The sequence below is a fragment of the Agrilus planipennis genome, unplaced genomic scaffold (assembly GCF_000699045.2).
Source record: "Agrilus planipennis isolate EAB-ADULT unplaced genomic scaffold, Apla_2.0 scaffold9, whole genome shotgun sequence".
NCBI lineage: Eukaryota > Metazoa > Arthropoda > Insecta > Coleoptera > Buprestidae > Agrilus > Agrilus planipennis.
Genome location: NW_020442467.1, coordinates 2777495 through 2803285, shown reverse-complemented (window position 1 = coordinate 2803285; position 25791 = coordinate 2777495). Strand labels below are relative to the sequence as shown.

Sequence of the window (25791 nt, the reverse complement as noted above, 5' to 3'; positions counted from 1 at the left end):
ATTGGTAAATTACGATCATAAGACTGTAGTAGGAGTAGGTATTCTTGTAAGCCTCTGACAATAATGACTGAAACACGTGTTAAGGTGTCTAATAAATATTTGTGAAGTTATTTTGGTTTGTTTTAAATAAATAAAACTTCTGTATTACATTTTTAATATTTAAAATTTATTTTAAATGCATTTTTATGCTTTAAACACCTGACATAAAAATAATTGCTATTCTAGTAAAAGTTGATCTGGTTGATTTGTAGTAGATGCCTTCATATCATCATTATTGCTCGTGCTTTTGTAAAACTGAGAATTTTTTATTGCTGCGTAAAGACAAAATAATAAATGCAAAGATTCTATTTTGTTTTGGTGTACAGGAATGTCCAAAATAGAACAGATAACATCAATGTAACTGCTTAAAGAGCAATCGAGTTTAGAACTTGGAAATCCGTGAATTTTTAACAAACTTTCTATTTCTTCGGGCCATTCCTGCATAAGATCGTCTAAATCTGGCATTGGTCTACCAAACAAATAAAATACTATTAATTTTTGTTTAACTGAGTTCAAGTATTAATTTGAGAGAATTACCTGGAATATCGCACTACTGGTGCAGATTTACTTTTGTGGAGATCGATTACGTCTTTTACCCATTTATCAATCGTTTTTAAATTGCGACCTACACGATCGATAGTTTTAACTACCTAAAAATATAATAATTTATAACTTTGTACCTACTTATAAGAACAAAGGCTTTCACGGCCGGAATCCACAGTAGAATGCAGATTCAGGCTATAGGGCCGTGGTCTAAATGAACTATTGTATCCAGACGTTTCGTCAGCTACTGCGGCTGACATCCTCAGTGGTAGTGCTGCGTTGACAACGTGAACATAGATTATATCTAGTCGCTACATCGATATATAATCTACGTTTACGTTGTCAACGCAGCACTGCCACTGAGGATGTCAACCGCAATAGCTGACGAAACGTCTGGACACAACAGTTCACTTAGACCACGGCCCTATAGCCCGAATCTTCATTCTACTGGGTACCTCCTTATTTACTAAAAAGGTGAAATGAATTTCACAATAAATTATTCTTATAAAAAACTTCTTTTATCTATACAAAATGAATTTCAATATATAAAAAAGTGAACGGCTTATTTTACGTTTTATTATCTAACATCCCTACCTATACTTTTAGTCATTTGGACAGTGACACAATGATCTTTTTTAATGTATTAAATTTGCCTTCAACATATGCTTGAGATATTTACCTTACTAAAAATGAACAATTTTGATTTTTAATTTTTGATATTCAAAATACAAAGGAAACGTTATTTTTGCAATTAGGTTAGATAAAATATAAGCAAAGATATTTTTGTTAAACAAATATATTTATTCCTACAGTCCCTGAGATAATGATTGTGATTATGAAGCAACGAATATGATTCCACAACGAATGCTTCTTTTGCATTTTTTTTTGTATTAAATGTATTTAAGTTATTATCATAGCAATAAAACTAATACAAACCACTGTTTCATCATTTTGTCCTACATCAAATGTACTTGCTCTGAGCTGAAGATGCAATAAGGCTTGATCGCTTTGATTGATTGATGGTTCGTCAAGTACTGCAAGGCCTAATTGAAACTCGCTTGAATCAAACGGTTCCCCACTTATATACTTTTCGGGAGGAATTACTTTTAAAAATGCATCAATATCACCAACAGCAGGAATATATTCGGGAATAAAAGGCTTTAGCTTACAATCTAGATTTAACTGTTGCGGACTATACCTAGAAGAAAATCGAATAAGAAGTTGTGATTTTCTTAATCTGAAAGGACGTATGTAAGTAGGTACTTACTTAGTAATGTACTGAAATAGCTCTTTAATTTCGGAATTGACTTCCAAGTATTCGTAAGTTTGAGGATCATACTGACCAGGAATGGGTTTCTTATCTAGTCTGGCCAAGTTTTCACTTTCACTGTCAGAATCAGTAAACGTTCCTTCAATTGTCGATTGATCGTTAGGGGGCAGATTAATAATGTTTCTTTCTTCAAAAGACGTGCCGCCACTATTTGCATTTTTCTGCGGTTCTTCTTTTTGTAACTGAAAAGTATTTCTAAATACATTTTCAACTTTTCATGTAATATAAGTATATTATGTATTAATAGTAACCCTTGAGTTAAATCTTCGTGGATTTGCTGAAGGTTCTCTTATAAGAACTTCGTCGTCAGAATCACTGTCATCTAAATTAACACCTGAGCTATTGTGAAGAAAATCTTTAGGGTACTTCTGTTGATATGATGCAACAGGACTGTGTATTTCTCTTGAATTTTCAGCAGAAATACCTTCCTCATATTGGAATTCGTCTTCCTCATTCTAATAAAAAAGAGGACGTATTCAAAAGTATTGTAATATGTTTCTTTCGCAAATTCATTAACTAATTTTTAATATTTAAGGATTGCAACAATATACAGGGTTCTTCAAACTGAGTGGTACATTAGACGTTTTAGGGAAACTAAACGTGTAAGAGATCTAAACATTTGGCAGTAGGAGTTATCGAGGATGACCTTTTTAATTAAAATAATTCAACTGTCGGCCGCTTCCAGTTATATCGGAAGTTGATTCTTCTGTTATTTTAAATGGAATGGTATATTTTTTCCGACGAATTCGTATGAAACACAAAATTTTAAGGTAACTTTGATAACCAATTTGTAAGCCTATGATGAATAGTTTCTGAGATAATTTAATTTATAGAAAAAGAATCGCTACCGCAACCCAAATAAAAAATAAAAAATCATAACATCCACAAACAATGACTTACAGTGTTGAAATTTTTGGCACTTATAGTCTTGCCTTGTGACTAATGTTAAGTCAAAATTGAGCCTCATAATTTATAGTGGGCGTTCATAAAAAAATCCAAAGTTTAAAAACTTCAAACACGAATAACTTCGTTTTTTCAAATAGTACCTGTCATATTCTTTTTGTCATTTGAATCCACTTTTTATCCTCATTCGATCCATGTGGATGTTCTATATTGCTTTATTTGAAAATTTTTAAGTAAATCTGCATTTTTGTCTAAAGTAGATAAAGTTATTTGTGTTTGAAACTTTTAAACTTTGGATTTTTTTTATAAACGCCCAGTACATATTATGAGGCTCAATTTTGACTTAACATTAGTCACAAGGCAAGACTATAACTATCAAAAATTTTAACTCTGTAAATCATTGTGGTATTAAAATTAAATTATCTCAGAAACTTTTCATGGTAGGCATACTAGTTGGTCATTAAACCTTAAAATTTTGAGTTTCATACCAATTCATCTGATAAAATATACCATTCCATATTTAAAATAACAAAGTTGGAATCAATTTCCGGTATAACCGGAAGCGGCCGACAGTTGAAATTATTTTAGTTAAATAGATCATCTTTGATAGTCCCGACTGCCAAATTTTCAGATCTCTTACAAGGTTAGTTTCCCTAAAATGTCTGATGTACCACTCAGTTTGAAGAACCCTATATAAACAGAACACTATGGGGGTGAAATTAGTTTATAGTATACTTCAACGAATTAAAATGTAAATTAAAAGAAAATGGTACGGATAGATTCAGCAAATTTTTTTAGAACTCCTAGTTTTGAATACACGACCATTTTTACAGGAACTAATTTTATACTGAAACTGAAGGTCTAAAACTAATAACATAGACCAGTGAATATGTCGAAAAAAAACTTAAGAGCGAGATAACAGAAAAAGCCGCCCATCCTTATATTCAACAAAAAATTTCCGCTTCTTTGTTTTATTTTAATAATAATTTCAGTTAGATTCCTAACCGTTACTATTAAATTATGTAGTTTTTCCAGGGTGGCGGTCAAAATATTTAACCATCTTCAGACTTTTGAAGTGCTACTGCTTGTACACAGATATTAACTTCAAAAGTCTGAAGATGGTTGAATAAACCGAAACGTTATAAAAACATAAAGTTGTGTAATTATTTGACCACCACCCTGGAAAAAACTTCATACTTTGATAATAATGTAGAAAAGTAGTTTTTCTGAAATATTGGCGAAATTATGGGTTGTAGGGAAGTATGATGTACAAGAGGCGTGTGCGCAATAAAATTATCGACAAACTGACAGTTGCTGAGTTAAAATCGGTCAACAAATAAAAAGTTGTTTAGGCAAAACCATGCCCCACTCCGTACTCTTTTTGCTTGACTTGTACAATGTTACAAATGGATATGTAATAAATGTGTAAAATTTTAATTGTGGTTTTTTTGTTTACAGGCGGTATTTAATTTTAAAAACATGCCAAAATATTGCGTTACTGTATTTTCATAAGGACAATGTAAAAATAGGCACGTTACTAAAAATTATCCAAAAAAATGTAAATTTTAAAAATAAAAAGAAAAAGTTTAAACAGTTGTCAAATTTGATGGTGTATTGGAGTTGCGAAGGTGTCGCTTGGCGTAGGAGAGGTTTACCATAAAAAACACCCGTTTTCCCTTTTAGATTATATATTAGCATAATTATCGCTAAATTAATTTATGCTGAAAGATAACAAGCGACTAACAAGAAGTATAAACAATTACCAAATTATTAGGTAGAAGACAAGAGCTACTGAAGGAGATTAAGTTTAACAGTCGTATTTTTATCTTTCCTTGACTTCCGGGAAGAAACTATCCGCTGAAAGGGGATGCGGTGGTTCGTTCACTGAGGGGATATTTCGGTACAGGGTTGCAATCGTCAACCCAATGCCAGTCTATGACGATTCCCGAATTACACGAACCGATAGATCACCTCCTTCCTCCCGACTTCGTGACCGCTTCGCGGACTTTAGGTATGTACTTCTCAATGACTTCACTTCATCTATCTCTTCCTCTTTTTTTTTCCTCGGGAAGGGGAAATCTTCAAAAGACACCTCCTTAAGGGAGGATTTTTATCGGCTAAAACCCCTCCTCGAGTAGGAAGATCAACCCAAAGGTTGTATATTCCCGAGAAGGAAATGGAAAGATTGAGAGTGGGAAAAAGGTTGAGTGGGACAGGAGACGGGAGTATTTGGGGGAGAAACCATCGAACTAGGTGGTTCACCTCTGAAGTGATGGGTGGACACTCACGCTAAAAAGCGAAGCAATCTCTTCCTCAGTTACCTTTGCTCTTTATGGGACCCCACATAGTGTTTGTTTTCATCATCGTCACATGGAACTTTTGGAATTTTATTTCGGCACACATTAGCCGTGCGGTTTCGCAAAGTCGACCCACTATATCCCGAAACCATAAGAAATGCAATTGCCTACGATAGTTCCGCGTTTTAAAAATTACTTAGATATAGATATAATTTTGGAAATTATTGAATTTTAATAAAGTATATTTTGCCGCCCTATTGACCGTGTAGCCCGCGTGCGATGCATGTCTTGCAAGTCCGCTTACGACAGACCTAGGGATGAATAAATACGATTTTGCAAAAACTATTACATCTACAGCATCCATCTTTCGTACACTTTTCAAGCTTTGAAAAACACATAAGGACAGTTTTATCGAAACGAATTTAATTATATCAATATAAATTATAACAATAACTAAGAACGCTTGGCTTTTTTATTTGTTGGCTATTTTTAATTTAGCAATTACACTAATTCTTTTATTTTCAAATTACATGCATAAAACAGGCACCCCGAAGATTCACAAAATCTAACAAACTTGAGCATTTGTACGAGGTTCCCAAAAAGTCATCAAAGGACAAAACTTTCTAGGAATAGTTTAGGAAATAATGCCTTGAAGTTCGGCTGTATGGTTATCGCTGTAAACACCTTGTATATAGGCGATCTTTATTTAATGATCCTCATTTTTCTTGCAAGAAATGTAAATGTTAAATTCCCTAATGTGTTTGAGAGACCTTGGGGAAACGTGGGAAAGAAAGTAATTGACGTCAGATTAAACAGAATATTTGTATAGTATTAACGGAAAAAGGCAGGAGAAATTCTGAACAGTGTTTATTTAGATATGTGTATGTGAAATAAAAAATATTGTATTTCTCTAAACCTCTGTTCTTTCTGGAAATTCTAGAAATCAAAAAGCTCCCGTGACTTATCCTTAATAAGAATTATGGGAATAGGTAGCAAGTTGAATTAATTGTATGTTTTTTTAGAAACTCCCCACTTATTCTATAGTAAACATACAAAAGAAGAAAACGCTAGAGATGTTCACAATTTAATCAAAATTTGACACATGTTTCCGACTTTCTCTACTATCCTGAATGCATTTGATAACTCATAATGACAATGCCCGATTAGTATGTGCAGTTTTTAAATAAATTGTTAAACACTACACCTAGTACATCTTCATATTCTCATTCGTATGTGGAACTTAAAAGCGCTTAAAATATTGAAGAATTCTTTAAATGATACATCAACAATAAAACTTAAAACTACATTGATTACTTACATTAACTATTTTAAACGAATAACTATCCTTCGAAGAATCTTCCCTTTGCATGATTTGAAGTTGAAATGGTTGCAATACACTAGTTGCATAGCAACCTATTTCTACAGCATTAATCATACAAGTTTTATGAGGTTCTACCGTTACCTCATTACTTTTGATAATGTTCACCGAAATTACAAAACATCAGAAAGTAATTCCAATTGATCACGGCTTTTAAGCCCGGGAAACTTCGCTACATTTACTTTGACCAGCCGTGAAAGCCTACACAGTCTGAGCAATGATGCCTATATCCGATAGTAAAAAATTTGGAGGAAGACGGTTAAAAATAGTAAATAAAACTACCAAGTCGAACCCATAAGAAAACTAATCAGTCAATAATGTTTTCATTTTTTTGTCATTTGGAGTTCACATTTCTGTAAAAAAAAATACACAACACTCACAAAGTGAGAATGTTGTTTTTTCCTACCGTAGCCTAGCCTAACCAATCTGATCTAAATTCTCGAACAATGCTAGAAGTTACGGTAGGAAAAGACAACACGTTGACATTACCATATAGGTAGTAATATTGTTAACAGAAATATGAACCCAAAAAAAAAATTAAAACCTTTTATTTATTTAGGAAAGAGTAGAGGTACGTGTCCAACCAGTCTTAGGACTGATTTGGATATTTTACTTTGATTTCTTTGAACCCCCTAAAACTGGATGAAGGAATGATTTTCACGTCCAACATATGCAGGATGTTTCACGGTAACCACCCATTAGAATATTTCGGAAACTGCTTAGATTTAAATTTTGAAAGTTTATACAATAGCGTTATTGGGTATGCTCTCCTTAATTAAAATAACGACATCTATGTAGCACTTCCCATTATACCGGAAGTTGACATCAATTTCGTTATTTTAAATGGAACACCCTGTATATTATGACGGTTTTGAATTGTACTTATGATTTTAGGTNAAAATTTATCATTTTCAAAATATTTTTAAAAAAAAAAAAATAGCACAGCGATAGGTAGCGAACAAGCATTCTTATTTTACAATAAGAAAGCTGTAACTGTGCTTATACGTGAAATTGCTTGTAAATACTTTAATATAAATTGACAGCAATGTTTTATCGGAAAAAATATTGTTGATCAGCACATTTACACAAAGCACAAAATAAATATTTAGAAGATGTATGGTTGTCAATGCATCTTAATTCTTAATCATCTTCATAGATAATAGATCTACAAAGGGTAGATAAGTAATTCTGGTCCGTCAAAAAAATACTTTACTATTGGATTCTTTCATCGACGTCTACTAATGGACGTGCCTTAGCGGACAAAATTGTGGTACAACGAAAGAAAGAGATGGAATGAAGTTTCGGACAATAGCCATCTCTCTCACGATAGTGCGTATGCGTCATGAAAGAGATAGCATTAGCCCGAAACTATACGCCATCTCCCTCACTTTTCGGGCCAAGAAATATTATAATAACATACGGCTAAGGCACGTCCATTAATATGTCTATGGATTCTTTCATATACTGATTTCAAGACAGAAAACACACCAGGCGATGTCTCCCGAATATTTCCGATTGTTACCGAATAGTTTAAATTTCTGATTTATTATTCCCGCGCTAAAAAAGGAATGTACGTATTTATATATGCTATCATAATCTTCTTTAGTTTGGACTTTTTTAAAGAAAAAGGAACGGAATATATTATCATATTATACATCAAAATAGTTATATAAGTAAATGACAGTTTCTGATATAAAATTAATTCGGGGGATTTCGGAACTATTCGATTGGTTCTGATATCTATGGTTCTGATAAGTTCGGCAGAACACCGCGCGGTGTGTTTTGTCTCGAAAACATCAATAGACAAGTTTTTTTTTTAGGATTCTAGTTTTGGCGGTTTTTCGTGGGTGTTATGATTGTGGTATTGTTACAATAATGTTATTACAACTGCTTATACTCGTTGCTTGCATTCCATAGACATATTGCATTGTTTAAATTTATTTATGCAACTACTGTTGATGCGTGTTATGTTAACCAAATATAAAACTCAACATTGAATATACAAATTCAAATAAAGTAATGGCAGAGAAAATTGAAGATTTAAATCTACCTACTGCCCCCATTCAACGTATAATTAAAGAGGTTTTACCAAGTAATATTAATTTATCTAAAGATACAAAATCGTCCCTGGCTAGAGCAGCATCTGTTTTTATTTTATATGTGACATCCCATGCTTCTCAGTTAGCTCAGAAATCTAACCGAAAAACTATGTTAGGTCAAGACATTATTGAAGCTTTAGAAAACTTGGAATTTGAAGAATTAGTTGACCCAGTAAAGACTTCATTGGATGGTATGTTTCTGTAGCAGTATTATTTTTGTATATATATTCAATAGTCATTATTATTATTTAATCATTTTTAGAATACAAGTCACAAGTAAAAAATAAAAAAGGTAGCAAACAAAAGGGAGGAGATGAAGAATCTATGGAAGTTGAGGAAGATGAAGAACAGGAGCAAGAAGATGTATCATAGGAATAAATAAGTTGTTGTATTTATGATTAAAAAATTAAACATGTTTAATTTACAGTTGGTTTTATTATTATAGTCATTGACTCCATTAATATGTTTTGGTCAATTGAAACTTTTAAAACACTAGTTATTCTCGAAAAGGCTGGATGAGTCAATGATATATTAAGGAGAATATTTAAAAGTAATTTGGTTGTTTTATTATTTTTTAATACTTAGCTGAAAATTATTAATTCTTGATATACATTACTGTTTGTCTCAGTATTAACATATTTTAATCACACAACAGAAATTATGATTACATTTGCAGTAATGTCTGTATAATCTGAATAGATTTTTATTTCTTGTTCCATTAGATCTTGGTAGTATGAAAACCAACTGCATACCTTTCATTCATTGTGCAAAAAAGGTAATTATATATTATTGAACAAAATTAATAAATACATATGCATTACCCCGAACATTACTGCCATTAAAAAGATAAAACCTTTGATTTAGTTTAATATATTAAAGAAACTTCTATTTGGTATACATAATTAGAAAGAGCAAAATTCCAAGAAGAAAGTTATCAGTACAGTTTTGCGATTAATAAATGCATTATTATAGTGTTATTAAGCTACAAAAATTAATCAAAATAACAAGTCAGCACCCTCACTATACTCAAGCGATGATTAACTAACTCGATAATATACTAACAATGCATTAGATAGCAAATTTTCAAAACAGTATTATTTCCTTAACATTTCGTGCCTTTTCCGATTATATGTATGCAGCAAATGCAATAGTTTTTTAACATCCTGTATATATTGCGTATTTATATAGTAAGAAAAGGTAATTATTGATAGATTCCTGTAAAAATTATTACCCAAATTATTTAGTCTAGTTAGGCGAATAATATATGGAAAGATTTCTAAATGTAATATACATTTTGGTGTTAGGACAAAGTTCAATTTGATTTGCCTTTTAATATAGTAAGTATGTAACTTAATTGTGGTAAAAGTAGTGAATATGTGGTTTAAGAAGGGATTTGCCAAATTTATTATTTACAATGAATGAGAGAAGAGTTTGATTTAGCACTAAAAAGATATAGAATAATAAGGCATAATAAGATGGGATACACGCGGAAATTTTAAGACACGCAGGACAAGACGTTAGAGATTGTATGTTTAAGCTAGTTAGACATATAAAACGGGGAAAGTCCCGGAGGACTATAAATGGAACGTGGTAGTAGACATAATAAAAAAGAGAGACGCAGATAGAAATTTAGAACAATTACCCTCACTTCACATGTGTCAAAAATCTTAACTAGAACCGTACAAGGTATGGAGAAAATGGCAGAAAAACTATTAGAGGAAGACCAATTTGGATTTATAAGAAATAGAGGAAGAGAAGGTTATTGAGTTTCAGTGATCCATTTATTACTTAATGACAAAATTAACCAGGGAAAATGCGTCAATGTACAAAAATTATGTCCAAAATAGTTAAAAAGTTTGATAGTTAAGTTTTTTGTAGATTTATCCACTACAATGAAACACGCATATATAACAAAAAATTTATTCAATATTTGCACACTTAAATAATGGAATAAGCACCTACTACAAAACAGTAGTTTTCTTAATAAATATTATTTACAATTCATAATAGCTTTAATGAAGAAGTGATTATATGTGAATTAATTAAAAATTCCATAGTCAATACTTCAGCAAGTGGAAACCTCACCAACACTTAAAAGATCAAAAAATGTCTTTAAAGAATATTTCAAACAATTTTTATATTGTATTGTGTATAGAAGTAGATTATAAAAAGGGGCTTCGTGTTAATTAATATTGTAAACTTTATGCTTTATGCTTGTTCTACAAAGAGGACAAGCCGATATCACATTAGAACAATTTGTGCAACAGCAGTAATGTCCACATGGTACAAAAATTGTTTCACACTACAAAAAATTACTTATTAAATTTTTAAAAACTTTAAAATGTTATTAATACCTTAAATTCCATGCAGACTATGCACTCGCCTAAACCGGTTTCGGGGAAAATGTTAAGGGGTGGAGCACTGGGCCCGGCAGCTTCTTCAGCCGAGGGTGCAGATGGTTCGGTACTTCTACCACATAGATAGCTGTCTACATATAACCTCAGTTCTTCATAAATTTTTAAACAGTGATTCGGATTTACCACACCCGCTTCAATAATATCCTTTTCGGTTACCCTTCTTAACATGTCTATAAAACCGAAAATAAAATACATTTCAGCCTAATTTAGTTAGCGAATTGCAGAGACGAAGAAGCTAATAGCAAGTCACAAAAAAATTAGTTTTTAAAGTACAGTCGATGATAAATTTGTTTGTTAACTTTTGAAAATGTTTCAATAAAGATTACTATGCTTTCATGTATAATATTTTGTGTAACTTTATGAGACAAAAATAAAAGCAACTATAATATTGCTAAACTGAATAAGCTTAGTTTAGAATTTGTCTTAATACAGCTTCGTGAATTCAAAATATAATCACAATTGTTTACTGATATACTCTGATGCACTGATATAGTCAGTGGTGTGAAGGTACGTATGGAATAACCGATATGAATTACGAATGTTCAAAAAAATATATAATCGTGTTCGCTGCTCTCATCACATGTTTCTAAATGATGCAGGTGCCAGACAGGGCCCCAGCTAAGTATTGTATATTGGGGGGGGGCTTTAATTTTCCAACTAATGTTTTATACACACGCGCGCGCAAAAAAATGCATTTATAAATAAAAAATAATTATTAAACATTCAAACAATCGCGGGCACTGGATTAGCTGCTCTAACAATATTCTTTTTGTCTAAAGGGTTTGTGAGAATGTTTGAGATTGGATTTAAACGTTCTACAATGATCTTCCAGTTTTTCAAGCAGTTTTACCTACAGGCGTTTTGACACGAAGTTATGAAAGAAGTCTACTTTTAACATATTTCCTAATTAATAACACAAGTTGAAAAAAAAAAAGTTCAGATAAAAATTGTCTCTGCGCATGCGTATCTATTATTCCTAGGTGAGTGATGAGGACAGCGAAAACGATCATTGTATAATGTCTGTACATATATAATAATAATTTTTTACTTAGAATACATGCGCCAGCGAACACTTTGATCAGAAAATATCAGTATAGCTGGGTATAAAATCTTTTCGAGGTATCCAATTGGAGTTAACAAATTGTCAGGCAAGACTTTAAAATTATTTATTGAATTTTTTTCCGAGACAATAAGGAAATATTTCTCATTTCCAATCCCAAAAAAATAACTGTTCCGCAGTTGACTTTACTTACTAAAGTGATTTGGATTAAGATCAATTTTTACATCACACATAATTTTAATTGCATGTTTACCTTCATCTTGAATGATCTTACAAAGCATCGGTAGGTACTGAATAACTCCTGCTAAGAGAAGTCTTTGAGCAAGTCTTTGGTTTACATTTTTCTGAGTTTCAGACAAGTTATTGGGCATTCTGTAAAATAAATTTTATAGTAAGTATACCTTAAATGTAATAAGAACGAAGTCATTGTATAAACCTTTCTAATAGACGCTGGTACTGTTGTAGCCAAAAATTTTCGGAAGTGTTGCTAAACTCCTCCACATTATTTAAAGCTGACAAAAGTTCAGCTCTCCGTTGGTTTTGTTCTTCATATAACTTCAACAATACATAAGATAAATTTTCACGTTTTTCCGCTAAATCATACTGAAAAATAAGTCAAAATAAGATGGGTAATTTTTATTACTGTCAGTTTCCTACCAAATGTTCATCCATCTTCAGTCGTTTCCTATCTAATTCTATAGCAGTTAAAGCAGCCAACTGTCCCTCTACTAGTCTCATTTCCTGCCTTAAAGCCCAGCTTCGAGCATCGGATCTTTCTAAAAGAGTACTGACAGCTGCCTTTTGAAGTAAAGTATCTTCTTCTAATTTAGAAATTAGTTCAGTTTTTTGTAAATCTTGATTACTCAATACATCGACCAAATGTTTGTCTAATTCCATTTCACTAAAATAAGTTTGATTGTAAATTGATAAAAACAAGAAATTCTAAATGAAGATATATTGCTTTTGGATTTGACATACGCGAACATATAGGTAAAAATTTGTGCATATTAAAGAATTTTTATTAACAATGAGTGAGTTCATTACAATACTTTCAACAAAATAGAAAAGCATCAAATATTAGGGAGTTCTTAAAACACCGGAAGAGAAATACATAAACAAATAAACTTGTTTATGATAGTCCGGCTGAAATTTCATTTACGGTGAAATGACAATAAATTTTATACCAATAAAAAAATTAAAATAAAAAACCTTTTAATTGACAACAGCGAACCGAGTAAAAAGCAAATTAAAAAACGGAAATAAAATGAAGAACTTTCCATTTTTTTTAATGGATAAACTATAAAAATTTAAAACAAACACGTGAAAGAATCGATAAAATATCTCAAGAAATGAGTCATGGGACTTTAAAGTTGTGCTTGCAAGAATAATTTTGTTACACGCGGCGCTCCATCGTGTGACGTCATTTGACCTAAACGACGCCGCACGCATTCGCCGAGTACGTACGAATGTATTGTTGTATAGGAGCTTACGCCGTTCGATTCGTATTTTGTTTATTACCCGATGGCAGAAGTTAAAAAACATAGTTACAAATATTGTATTGTTCCTATGTGTTAAAGCACAACAGTTAAAAATTAAATAAACACGAACGAAGCAAGAGCCCTAGCGCGACTCTGAAACTAATACTTGAATGATTCGTGGTGCGGTGATATCGAATAGGTCGAATGACGTCATAAGCGAATCAGAAACCGCAGACGTTCCGTACTAAAATACGTAAACTTCAATAATCTATTTCGAAGTCATTTATTGATAGATTTCAAAAATTCTTTCGGTGATTTATTAGTTTTGATCTATATTTTAATACCATTACGTTGAATATAATATTAACAACATCATAAAACTTCTCCATTTGGGTAAAAAGTAAATTAAAAATCTGTAAAAAATCAATCAACAATGATAATAAATATGTTATTACGTTGAATACGCATAAATGCCTATTGCTAAACCATGAAATAAGTAAAATGGACTTGCCAATTTTATGCAGGTACTAAGCAAGGGCATTACGGCATTTTTCGACAATTTGAAAAGGTAATTTTTAATTTTAGTTTTTCATAAACATCTTTATGCTTTACGGATCTTCTATAAACACAAAAACAAGAAAAATAAGTTGCCAAAATTGAATATCGACACAGCAGTTCGGATACAATCGGAAAGCGTCTTAGTTTTAAATTTTCAATTGAAAATTATGAAATATTAATTAATTACATTATTTAATTTTTTTTCTGGTTAGTTGATAATTTTGCTATTCAAAGCTTGGCTTTAAGAAACAAGTGTACTTTTAAGAGTGCAATTAACTTTGGATAATAAAGAAAATTTGGCGTTTGAGCTGTTACAAAGATGTGAGATACAAAAATTCAGCGAAAGATCTTTTATTTCATTATTATTCCAATAAGTTTTTTCTGGAAAGACACTTTCATACTAAGTGTTCTTCAGTAATCAAAGAGAAACTAATTTTTCTTTGTACCTTTGGCGCCTTTTGGTAAACGAATCAATTTGGCATACTTTTAGTTGTTAATGCATTCTGGTGACTTCAGGGCAGCAGGGCATGAGAAATGGATTTAAATTAAGCAGCCATAGTCGCCCAAATTGAATAACAATAAATAATATGACACTTGCCGTTATACTAATTACTGCGAAATATATCAGTTAAGGGAGCTTTCGTATTTAATTAAGGTAAAAAAGTTATTTAGTTCATCATAGATAAGTTCGGGGTCTTACTCGTTTAATACATTTTTGGCCATCTGAATGCGAAACTCTCCGAATTTCTTGAACTTTTCACTTTCTTGGTAGAGTACCTCTTCCATATCTGCAAGTATCTTAATTTTCTCCAAGTTGTCATATTGTTTTCCTGCGACTTCCATAAGTCGCTGTTCTTCCAATTTTTCTTGTTCTAATAATTTTGTTAATGGTTGTCTATTTAACAATAACAATTGGTTAACAGCAACATTTGCTTTATCTTCAACTAAAAAACGAAAAAAAAAAAAAACAAATATTAAATGATTCGTCATTAAAGATTCAAAACCAGAAACAAAAGTTGATCAATTGTAAGACAAATTAGCAGAATTTAGTTTTAATTGATCTAAAATAATAATTGGTGGTAATAGTTCATTTTTTCCAAAGGCAGATGTTAATAAATACTGTAAAACGCATCGCTAGTGTGAGTTATTTTTTCAGTTAATGGTTTAAATAAATATTTTTATTTACGATAATTAAATGCCGAAATCTTCTCTTACTGATTTTTAATAGTAATTAGTAGAGGTAGGATTATATGCAAATGCATCATTTACACCTGGTACATTTTCAAATAGAAATTGTTTTGCTGATCTTATTTAAAGTTTCAGACGTAATATTTTTCAACGTTTGTTCGTTGTTCTTATTAGGTAAAACGTATTAATCGCCAAAAATTATATCTGAACAATCAGTAATGCTCAAAAAGTCGATTGTGTGCAGAAATAAATTTAAAATTATTAACAAAAACCCCTGCACTATTTGCTACTGACAACATTATTTTCAAAATATAAACGGATGTAGGTTGAAGGCGCGTACATAACATCAATGGGCACTAGGGGTAGGCCACCAAAACTATACTTAAGGGAAAAGAAAACACAGGAAACAGAAAAATAATATCAATGCTGTATAAGAACGAAAGCGACTGTATAGAAAGCCGTAATAAGGCAATCAGTGAAAAATCAGATATGAAAAAATGTGACAACCAGCTAAATCAAATTCTAGTAAAACTGAACCGACTCTCTACATTAATGAAACTAAAAGTTGGATAGCCGAAATGGAAATAGCTTGGACGATAAAAAAGGACTAATTAAGGCAAAGAATTAAAGAACTAGAGAAGAAAGAAGAAATTAAAGATAGCAGAGATAGGAAAAACAATGTGCCAATCCATGGACTATAATTCAATGATCATGACAATTTACATTACGTGGTGGAGAGCTTCCTTAAAGAAAAGCTCCAGGTAAACAGCAAAGTGGAAGAATTCCATAAAATTAGAACGGGAAGGGGTCCGACTACTCTTAAAATTAAAATAAATAACTGGAATGAAAAGAAAGAAACATTAAAAATGACGAGCTCTTTATGAGGCCAAAGCATATATATAAACGTAGATTATGCAAAAGAAGAAAACAAAATACAAAAATATATCCGAGAGGTAGCAGAAGAAAAAAGAAGAATGGAATAAAAGTTTACATATTATACAATAAACTGTATATTGATAACGAAACATGGAATTGGGATGAAAAAAGTAATAAATTGAAAAAGATGGACCATAGTCGTGGAGGGACATACCAAACTCAACCTAATATACGTGAAATTGACTAGCGACAGCTACAAGAATATGAATAAGATGGAAATCAAGTGTGTTCAACAAATACCACTACACCAGGATACAGAAGGAAGCTCCACACCAAATTATTCTTTTCGTCATCAATAAAACTAATAAAAACCGATACTCCTTTAACATTAAGAAAACAAAGACAACACATAAAGAAAACAATCAAAATTGTAAAGAAGGCCTAGAAAGGACAGGAGAGAGAACAAGTATAATATATTCAAATATGCACGGATTAGGAAATCTATACAATATATTGGAAACAGATCAAAACATACACTTAACTAACTGCTATAAGTATAAACTTGGCATACAAATACAATAACCTCCCAAAATCATTAAAACATATGAAATGCATAGACTACGAGGCAACCAAGGAGAAAGATAAGGGAAGAGCTAGTGATGGACTGGGGGTTCTATTTAACCAAGATGCATTCAATGGGGTAAAAGTCATGGAGAAATGTGAAATGTGGATCAGCTGTTCATACATTATCAATAATGTCGGGTTTATAATAATTAGTGTGTACATTACGAATCACCAGCATGAGGAAAGACTATCAATGCTAGAGGGCCCATCTTTTCGAACTAATAAGAAAAATAATGTTCCCTTAATAGCCGGGGGAGACTTTAATGCCAGAATTGGGCTCTTGAACCAAGTGGCTATGCATAGCACTTCCGAGGATAAGAAAGCGCAGAACAGGGTAATTAACAAGAAAGGAGTGCAGCAAGCAAAAACATTCGAAGATATAGGATTGATAACGCTAAATGGTAGATCGGAAGACGAAATAGGATCCCAAGGAACGAGCATCATTGGTTACCTTTGGGCGTCAATCTGTCATGCCCATCTTACATCAAAGGGTTTGAGGTCATGGTGGTGGTCTATCTGATCAACTAGCGGTAAAAGTTACACTTACCACTACAAAGCAAAACATACAAGCCTTTAAAACTAAAGCAAAAGTTGCGCTGAGCGTAGGATGGCAAGCTGGACTAAACGTATGAGACAACGCACACAGATGTTTACCATAATGCATATTTTAAATATTATTTTAGTATATTTGCATGCATATACTTCCTATTGTTAAGTTCATATAATCCGAGTTATAGTAATTAGTAACCTTCTTGAAGTTGTTCTATAAGCCTGAATCTTTCCTTTTCCCGTTCTTGTTGGAGTTTGAGAAGTTTATTGTCAAGTTCATTTTGTTGTTCTGCTATATCAGAAAGTAACTAAAATTTTAAATAGTTAGGAAGAGTCATTAGGACAATTTCAATTTGCTTACCCTTTCTTTTTCAACTTTAACTGATTGTGCCAAATCATATTCTTGCCTTTGTAATATACTCCTGTGCTTTTCTATCTCCAAGAATTCCACCATTTTTTTCCTCTAAATAACAATTAAAATTCTTTATAAATACAACGACCTATTTTATATGAAGAATTAAGTTCTTGTGAAAACAATGTTAGATATAAATGTAAATAAAGCTATGTTAACTCAAAAGGTGACCAAAACAAAAATACTTAACCACTAAAAGGCAGACAAATAATTGCACAACATGCCTTATTGTTTTCATAGTCCAGTATGCTGGCCTACAAAAAGAAGAAAAAATGGAATGTAGAAGTAAATAAAAAAAAAGATCTTGATGGTTTGCACGAGAGGAGTTAGCAAGTTAGTGAAGGAAATTTAAATATTGAAATGGTAATAAAATAATTGAATGTGGGCCGTCATATATATTTTATAAATATTCAAATATACAATAAGTATGTCGATTTAATTGTTATAGCAGGAAGTGCGATAACAAGAATATGACCTAAACTACAAAACAGTAGATGAAAACAGATCTTCTTCCGCATTTTACTAATAATAGAAAACTAATAATGAATGTATAATCAACGAGAGTTGTGGATAGGTTTCATCGACTGCGTACCGTGCACTGTAGATGATACACGGTAAAATATACACGCAGACTAATATTGGAAATGGTCTACATATGCTACCTATTATGTGCAAAAATAACTTCAAAACTAGTTCTAATTGTAGTAACAGCAGATATGTTTCCATTCTGTCATACATTTCGGTACCATAGCTAAAATGCGGATCTCTTATTGGTTTAAAAGCATCCTTTCGCTGACCAATAAACGTAGGCTTTCATGGCTGGCATCTTCAATACTATTATTATTTGTTTTCGGGCTTTCCGGTCGATGTCTTTGGAAACTGTTGCAACTGGAATTAGCACTACACAGCATTCAAGGCAACTAAGACCGAGAAGGGCAACGTGCCCCCTTAAAAATGCTTGCCGCAGTTGTAGGCGAAACGTCGGAGAAACAATTTCTAAACACAACGGTCAGAGAGCCTGAAAACAAATAATAATCCCTCGCTGGTTTGACGAATATACTCAGGATGTTAACGAAATACATAAAATTTTATCAAATACATGGTAACTACATGGTAAATTCACTTTGTGGCCGTAATTTTGCGATCCTAGGGATATTTGTTAAACCAATGAGGGAATGCTACTGAACCAATAACATTTCCGCATTTTAGTTATGGTGCCGAGATACATGATGTGATAAAAGCATGCGTCCCATATACCGGGCACGACCGAGCGTCATAGCAGAGGTTTAGACTATTGCTTAGCATTAGGATTTCGGGTCCGTCCGCCCTGGATGAAGTTTTTGTGTGGTTTCTTTGGATCACTTAGGTAAATGCTGGGGTAACCTAATTTCTCATTTCTGTCTTCATTTCGTCCGTCTCATCTTTCTCACTCCAATCGCTCATTCCCACGATTCCTAAAACGATGCCACAGAGGGCCTACCCGCCTTACAGTTCAGTGTAGTCCGGAGGGTCTACCCGGCCACCAACATTAGTAATTGGTGGGAATGAATGAAACGCCCAAACGTTTTTATACCGTGCACATAACACGTTTTTAGTTATCGAAAGGACCTTCGGAGATACCTATCCACTACTGTTCAAATGTAACTTAAAATCCCGCCAGTTTGCTTGTTTATGTGAAGTTAAAGCGGACTGACAGCAATGCGATCAGTATACGCATCTCAGATATCCTTGAAATTTTGCTATTGTGAACTAACTTTTTAGAGAATGAACACTGCTGTAAACAAAAGAATGTAACCTGATGATTCTAACGTAACCGTACTTAATGATTTTATTTGGCCGGTTAGGATCATCAGGTTGCGGTAGGTAATGAAAACATGAACGACGTGAGTGTTGTAGTAGTTGTGTACTTTCTTTGAGAAATTGGAGTTGGGTCAGGTTAGATTTGGTTAAACTAAGTTTTTCTGTGGTTTCCTTGGATCACCTAGGCAAATGCTGAGGCAGTAATATTACACAGATAATCTTTCATTCTCTTCTGTCTTCATTTCGTCTGTCTTATCTTTCTCACCCGAACCACCACCCACCCATTCCCACGATTCCTGAAAGCAGGCTGAAGAAGGCCTTCCACCCTACCTTCCGGCGTAGTCCGGAGGGACTGCCCGCCCACCAGCATTACTGGCTGGTGGGAACGAAACATCCAAAAGTTGTTTTTTTTTCCTATAATGACCTGATGTATTTATAGAAATGTGTTAGTTGGTAAATCCCCCTCAGACGCTACTACGTTTTTGAAGTGTCCTTCTCTTCAACGAAAACAAAAAAGAAATAGTGAACTGCATAACACATCAAAATTTTAATGCAATCGAAAGTAAGTATACTGACTGAGACTTTTACCATATTGCTCTCAGCGATCTCTAATCTTAAGTAATGATGTAAACTATTGGGATTTTAAGTTGTATGAGAACGATCCGGCTGCTGGTATATTAACTTGAACTTGCGTATCCCCGTTGCCGGAATTCAATTAATTGCCGCACTTCTTCGTTTTAAAATTTAATTGAAAAAATGAAAACTGCAGAATGTAAAATAGAAACATCTTCAGCCGCAATGATTAATCTAACTCCAGGCACATGCTTTAGATGCGAGATCCTATCATCGTGTTACAACAAACGTGTTTTTTGTCAGATAAGATAAAAAAATGTTTGTTACTTTTGTTTTTAATTATTGCAGATGTAATTAGTTAACTTGAAAAGCGCTATAATTTTTTAGTGCATAATTGTGATTGTTCTGTTTAAAGTACATTTGTGTATATATATTCTATAAAAATATTTAATACTTTTTCTGTACCATCTCTTCAATAACAAATAAAAACTAGACCGTTCTAAAGGAATAAATAAACTATGAGTCTCACCCTTTATTAACACTAAACACTGTTTTGCTCACACGCCTTGAGCTGATAATGTCACATTAGATATGATACTTGTCCATAGTGCAAAATTTTAGTGGTAAATAGAGTGAGTCTCTTTTAGCTTATTTTCTCGTTTTTAAAATTGATAAAAACATGAATAAAACAATACCTTTATGCTATTACTAAGACTCCTTGGAATGCTTTTATTAGAATTGCTTCTCTCTAATTCAGTAGGTTCATTCTGTGATACATACACTTGACCCATATCTATAAATTATGCGAAATTAATCGTTTTGTGAAAAAAAAATATTAGGTGTGTTTGTTTGCTTTTAACGATTCACCCATGCGTATCTTTCAAGCGTACTAATAAAGACAAACGAATACACCTATTATACAGAATGTACCAATTAAGAATCTTTCTTTCCTAGGGGCAAAAGTGTTAACTTTAACACAGAATGACTTTTTACATGTGTTACTGATTTTGGCATATGTAGAATATTTTATTTTGATAATTTAAATTTTTACATTCAGTTTGGAGACCTACATTCAAAAGCAATTGTTTGTTTTTTAATAGAAAAATCCATACGTCAGTAACAATTGTTTTCAACCTTTCGTTATTCAATTATTCATCACGCTTACGAATGGTAACGGATAACAGAATGTTAAACAAGAAAGAATACTGTTTCTGAGGTTTTAAGGAATAGTTTTGACATTTAACATTTTATTTTGATAATCCAACTCACTTAGGTATAGGACTGTATTCATATGCATTACAGGAAATAAGGAGGGGAAGCACACCCGATTCAGTCTTCAATTGATGCTGCCTACAGTGAGCACTTGAAGAAGCAGAGTACTAGTAACATGCATATTTATGCAGCTGTTCTACACATGTTGTGAAATAATTAGTTATAATTATGTGTTGTAAAGTAAAATATTCATAAAAACATTAGTACTGAATGTTTGAAGTCACTTTCAAGCAATGCCAGATTCTATTTTCACGAAAATTTTGCTCATTATTGGTGATCATCACCATGTATCTGTTTTATTATGTTACTCTGCAGTGTGGCTTTCTCAGCATCAGCTGAGGTGTTTTCCTTCTCTTTTGTATTTGTTAACGATACCTAAATTGTTTTGCTTTTTTATTGATTACTAGCTGATAATTAAAATCACTGATTTAAAAAAAAATCACCCAATTAAAATATAATTTAAACCTGTTCAACCCTGCCTTCAAAAGAAAGATTCTTGTTTGGGATGACTTCTATGTATATACCTTCACAAATAAATTTCATAATAGATGAAGTTCCATTTTTCACAATTTCCTCAGGTGGATAGGTAAAGCCGGTAATGTCAATTTGTATACATTGCATGTTATGTAAACAGCTGATACTTTTAGGTAGTTCATGTAATTTTGGATTATTTTTTAAGTTAATTTCTTGCAGACTGACCATACTACCCAAATTTTCTGGTAAGTTTTTTAGTTTGTTGGTTGAAACATCAAAAATTTGAAGATACTTTAAATGACAAATTGTAGAAGGTAGTTGTTTTAAGTGATTGTCATTGACATATAATTCCTGTGATTTAAATGATTGTTTTTAATATTGAATACTTAGGTACCTATAAAAAATTTAAATAACATACCTGAAGATTAGTTAGTTGATCAATTTCATTTGGAAGAAATGTTAATGCATTATAACTAACGTTTAATACCTTTAGTGTACATAAATCACTTAAATTACCACCTCCATTCAAAGATGTTAAAGAATTTTTTTGTAATTCTAATTTTTCTTTAAGAAATACTTTGCACAATGAGTAGATGCCTGGAGGAACTGCCTTTAAATCACATTCAGAAATATCAAACACAAGCTCTGGTGTCTCTCTTGCCTACAATGCATTTTATAAAAAAGGTATGTATAATCATATGAATATATACTAATAAGTACCAGATAAAGCTTGTGTTCCAGTTTAGCTTTATCTTTTTTGTTTTTTTTAAACATTTTGGCAGTTTTTTCTTAACGCGATATCACAACATTGAAAGGCACATTTTCTTGACAAAAGGATAATTGAGTAGTAGCTACTTTTTTCTAGTCATAATTCTCATTTTCACAATTCTGGTATTACTGATGAGTATATTTTTTTTAATCTTGTATTCATAAATGTATTCTCTATTGCTAACTAGCGCTTAACCGCTTAGGCCGCTCAGCCATTACAGCCATAATTGCTCATGATCATAGATAATGTCATGATCATATATAATAGATATACAAGATATACCATAGACATATATTAATGGACGTGCCTTAGCCGTATGTATTGTAATAATTTCTTGGCTCGAAAAGTGAGGGAGATGGCGTATGGTTTCGGACTAGTGCTATCTCTTTCATTACACGCTTCCGCACTATCGTGAGAGAGATGGATATTGTCCGAAACTTCATTCCATCTCTTTCTTTTATTGTACCACAATTCTGACCGCTAAGGCATGTTCATTAGTAAACGTCGATGGTTACCACTCTAGTTATCTATGACTCTAGTCTAGTTAGTAAGTTGAAAGAAGAAAATGCGAGAGCGTTATTGTGGACCAATTTTGAACGTCCCAACTACAACAACATGGAGATCGCAGCCGTAAATAACATAATAATCATATGCATATGATAGTTGTGTGAATCGGACACCCGATATACATAATTCTCTAATTTAAACTTTAATCATAAATTATGCGCCGTTTGCGGGTTCTAAATATGTAAGTATCACTGTATGTCCATTAGTTCTGTAAAAAAAAAGGAAAATTTGTTTTGGGTGCAGGAAGAAATTAAATATTAATTTATTCAAATGGTACCATAGATATACTGTTGTAAGTAATGTATAGGTCGGACGAAGCAAGCTGGAGAGCGGTCACGCAGGCAATTGCCCATTTATGGCCTAACTGGGTAGATCACTCTGAACCGGTATACAAATAAGCTTTCAGTAGGCGTAAACTATTGTATTAATACAGATAGGACAGTAGCGTACAAGGAAATAATATAGTCTTTGTTTGTTTTGTAGTTGATTTTCATATTCACTGGCCTCATCACTATCACTGTCACCGACATCAACATCATTATTTGCTCATTATCTAACATAGCATTTAAATAAATCACATTAAACTAAATTATTGCGCCAATTTCTTTTTTACATAAACTTGAAAACCAACCGAATAACTTAATTTTTTAAATTTAATTTTGTAAACTGATCCTTGTTTTTAAATATTTAATCTACGCTCCTGATAAGAATACTGAAGAAAGAGGGCTGTAATTGTTATCCCTAAAACTGCCTACTTTTGCCACTGCGCATCCTGACCATTTTAAAATTTCCGCCAACTTCCAGCGTCAGACCTGTATATCTCTAATGTATATTGCAATACATGCACTAAAGTTTGTCTATGCACTAATCTAGAAATGTCTATGACATACACTCATGCTTGGGATTTGCGAGTGACATTTCCATTAAATATTACAGTAGATGGGGTTTATTTCAACTGCATTTGAATTTTGTTATAAAATTGGTTTTTCTTTTAAACATCGTTGTACTTGTCATTTGTGTGGCTTTTTCCACGTCTTCCTATAGGTTTGAGGTTATACTTGTGAAATAGTGATAGAAAAGGTAATTACCAATTTTTTAGAATTACTACCTACTGGGCATATTATAATTATTTTCTAAAAATTGAAAATACATTTTAATTGCAGCCCATATGTATTTATTGATATATTTGTTCTATTTGGGATCAGGAAAACTGAAAAAGTATATAGGAATACACAGTTTTAGAATTAAATACTTAAGACCTAGGCGATTGATTAGTACTTTTTAATATTATGCACCAAATAATGAATAAAGTGTGCGTATATATATAAAACCATAATTTTTTTATACAAAATTATAAATTTAGTATATAATTGTTCTATTGCTAATAATAAGTAACTTTGTATATTTTTGCATGATACGCTCTTTTTGATGAAGGTATTGAATTCCGTGAACATATATTTTTTATAGTAATGCCTATCCTTTGTACTATCTTCTCCAAGTAGGTTAAGATTTTTTCGATTAGAACCCCTTTCTGATTGCTTCTAATCGAAAAAATCCTAGTAACACCTAGCCTATAGGCTAGTACACTAAAATTTATTAAACAAAAAATTAGGTACAACAGAAACCTAAAACTGAAAAAATAACAGGGGCGGATCTACTTAAAGGCTTTTTGGGCTGTAGCCCAGGGCCCCGTGAATACAGAGGGCCCCCAACCTGAACTGAAAACAATAGACGATATTGTCAATAATAAAAATCATCTAGAATTAAAAAAAATGCGATCAAAGATTGACAACACTGCTATCAATCAACCCGTGTGCGCATCTATCAAACGGAATGGGGAATTCCCCGTCGCTTGTTTTCGGTCGGTGTATTCCGTGTATTGTCTATTACTGGGGACTTCCCTCTGCTTATCGCCCGACGCAATTTTGTTAGTTACATTTAGTGAATGTGCATTCAGTTAAAATTTTACTTACTGCAGTCTAAGACAGAGTCTTACACCTCTTGCGGTGAATTTTTTTGGGTAATTTATGAAAAGAAATTTGTTGATGTTTTCCCAAACTGCTATACCATCTTAAAGATTTTGTTAACGTTGCCGATCACTAGCTGTGAAGCGGAGCGCTCTTTCTCCAGGATGTCGTATATAGAATACAAATACAGGACAACAATGTTGAACTATCTACTAAATCATTTAACAGTTCTTTTCATAAATTGCGATTTAACAAAGGACTTACAGTGCGATGACCAAATAAAGGAATTTGCAGCACAAAAATGCAGAAAGGTTACTTTATAATTTATATANTAAAAGGAATACTCACCCCTAATTACCACAAATAATTTTATTTGAGCGGACACGTGTTTCGCCCACTTCATACGTGGGCATTATCAGTTATCAGTTATCATTACGAGTCTCGCGTTGATAATGCCCACGTATGAAGTGGGCGAAACACGTGTCCGCTCATATAAAATAATTTGTGGTAATTAGGGGTGAGTATTCCTTTTAATTTTTAATTAATATTTACCACAGTCTCCTCTTTCTAATTTACCATGAATAACATTATCACAACATCTATTCACTAAACAAAAAT

The 25791-nt window shown here is 32.5% G+C and overlaps 3 protein-coding genes and 1 long non-coding RNA gene across 10 annotated transcripts; 2 read left to right on the top strand and 2 right to left on the bottom strand.

Annotated features, from left to right (window-relative positions):
• Positions 1-201: 201 nt before the first annotated feature.
• Positions 202-7613, bottom strand: LOC108735536 (intraflagellar transport protein 46 homolog). Of its 5 annotated transcripts, none has more exons than XM_018467537.1 (7): positions 7516-7613; positions 6431-6843; positions 2164-2367; positions 1850-2094; positions 1519-1780; positions 577-689; positions 202-508 (listed from the first exon to the last, which is right to left on the bottom strand). In XM_018467537.1, exons 2-7 carry the CDS (start codon positions 6545-6547, stop codon positions 217-219), a joined length of 1233 nt encoding a protein of 410 aa, XP_018323039.1. In that variant the 5' UTR covers positions 6548-6843; positions 7516-7613; the 3' UTR covers positions 202-216. The 5 variants fall into 5 exon arrangements, with proteins under 5 accessions (XP_018323039.1, XP_018323040.1, XP_018323041.1 ...); XM_018467538.1 differs by having other exon boundaries at positions 6431-6714; XM_018467539.1 differs by having other exon boundaries at positions 6431-6700.
• A 640-nt stretch (positions 7614-8253) lies between these two features.
• LOC108735522 (DNA polymerase epsilon subunit 3) lies at positions 8254-9015 on the top strand. The gene is made up of 2 exons (XM_025981240.1): positions 8254-8780; positions 8852-9015. The coding sequence occupies exons 1-2, from the start codon at positions 8510-8512 to the stop codon at positions 8959-8961; spliced, it is 381 nt and encodes a 126-aa protein (XP_025837025.1). The 5' UTR covers positions 8254-8509; the 3' UTR covers positions 8962-9015.
• A 1487-nt stretch (positions 9016-10502) lies between these two features.
• LOC108735515 (E3 ubiquitin-protein ligase LRSAM1) lies at positions 10503-22876 on the bottom strand. Of its 3 annotated transcripts, XM_025981207.1 has the most exons (13): positions 22591-22876; positions 22289-22531; positions 21921-22221; positions 20820-20917; positions 17976-18005; positions 17701-17802; positions 17539-17647; positions 14803-15046; positions 12724-12967; positions 12503-12669; positions 12320-12438; positions 10944-11176; positions 10503-10891 (listed from the first exon to the last, which is right to left on the bottom strand). In XM_025981207.1, exons 1-13 carry the CDS (start codon positions 22642-22644, stop codon positions 10772-10774), a joined length of 2064 nt encoding a protein of 687 aa, XP_025836992.1. In that variant the 5' UTR covers positions 22645-22876; the 3' UTR covers positions 10503-10771. The 3 variants fall into 3 exon arrangements, with proteins under 3 accessions (XP_025836992.1, XP_025836993.1, XP_025836994.1); XM_025981208.1 differs by lacking the exon at positions 17976-18005; XM_025981209.1 differs by lacking the exon at positions 22591-22876 and having other exon boundaries at positions 10504-10891; positions 21921-22264; positions 22358-22445.
• A 1135-nt stretch (positions 22877-24011) lies between these two features.
• LOC112906650 lies at positions 24012-25341 on the top strand. Its single transcript, XR_003232496.1, has 2 exons — positions 24012-24286; positions 24370-25341. It is a non-coding gene; the product is annotated as an uncharacterized LOC112906650 (long non-coding RNA).
• Positions 25342-25791: the final 450 nt, after the last annotated feature.

Excerpts from the sequence above, each read along its gene's own strand:
- LOC108735536 (XM_018467537.1), bottom strand. The coding sequence starts at position 6,547 with ATGATTAATGCTGTAGAAATAGGTTGCTATGCAACTAGTGTATTGCAA. Across the intron at positions 2,368-6,430 it reads ATTCGTTTAAAATAGTTAAT|AATGAGGAAGACGAATTCCA; the intron begins GTAAGTAATCAA and ends CTTTTTTATTAG. Across the intron at positions 690-1,518 it reads GACAAAATGATGAAACAGTG|GTAGTTAAAACTATCGATCG; the intron begins GTTTGTATTAGT and ends TTATATTTTTAG.
- LOC108735515 (XM_025981207.1), bottom strand. The coding sequence starts at position 22,644 with ATGTTTAAAAAAAACAAAAAAGATAAAGCTAAACTGGAACACAAGCTT. Across the intron at positions 18,006-20,819 it reads GTCTTAGTAATAGCATAAAG|GCCAGCATACTGGACTATGA; the intron begins GTATTGTTTTAT and ends TTCTTTTTGTAG. Across the intron at positions 12,670-12,723 it reads TGAAGATGGATGAACATTTG|TATGATTTAGCGGAAAAACG; the intron begins GTAGGAAACTGA and ends CTTATTTTTCAG.
- LOC108735522 (XM_025981240.1), top strand. The coding sequence starts at position 8,510 with ATGGCAGAGAAAATTGAAGATTTAAATCTACCTACTGCCCCCATTCAA. Across the intron at positions 8,781-8,851 it reads AGTAAAGACTTCATTGGATG|AATACAAGTCACAAGTAAAA; the intron begins GTATGTTTCTGT and ends AATCATTTTTAG.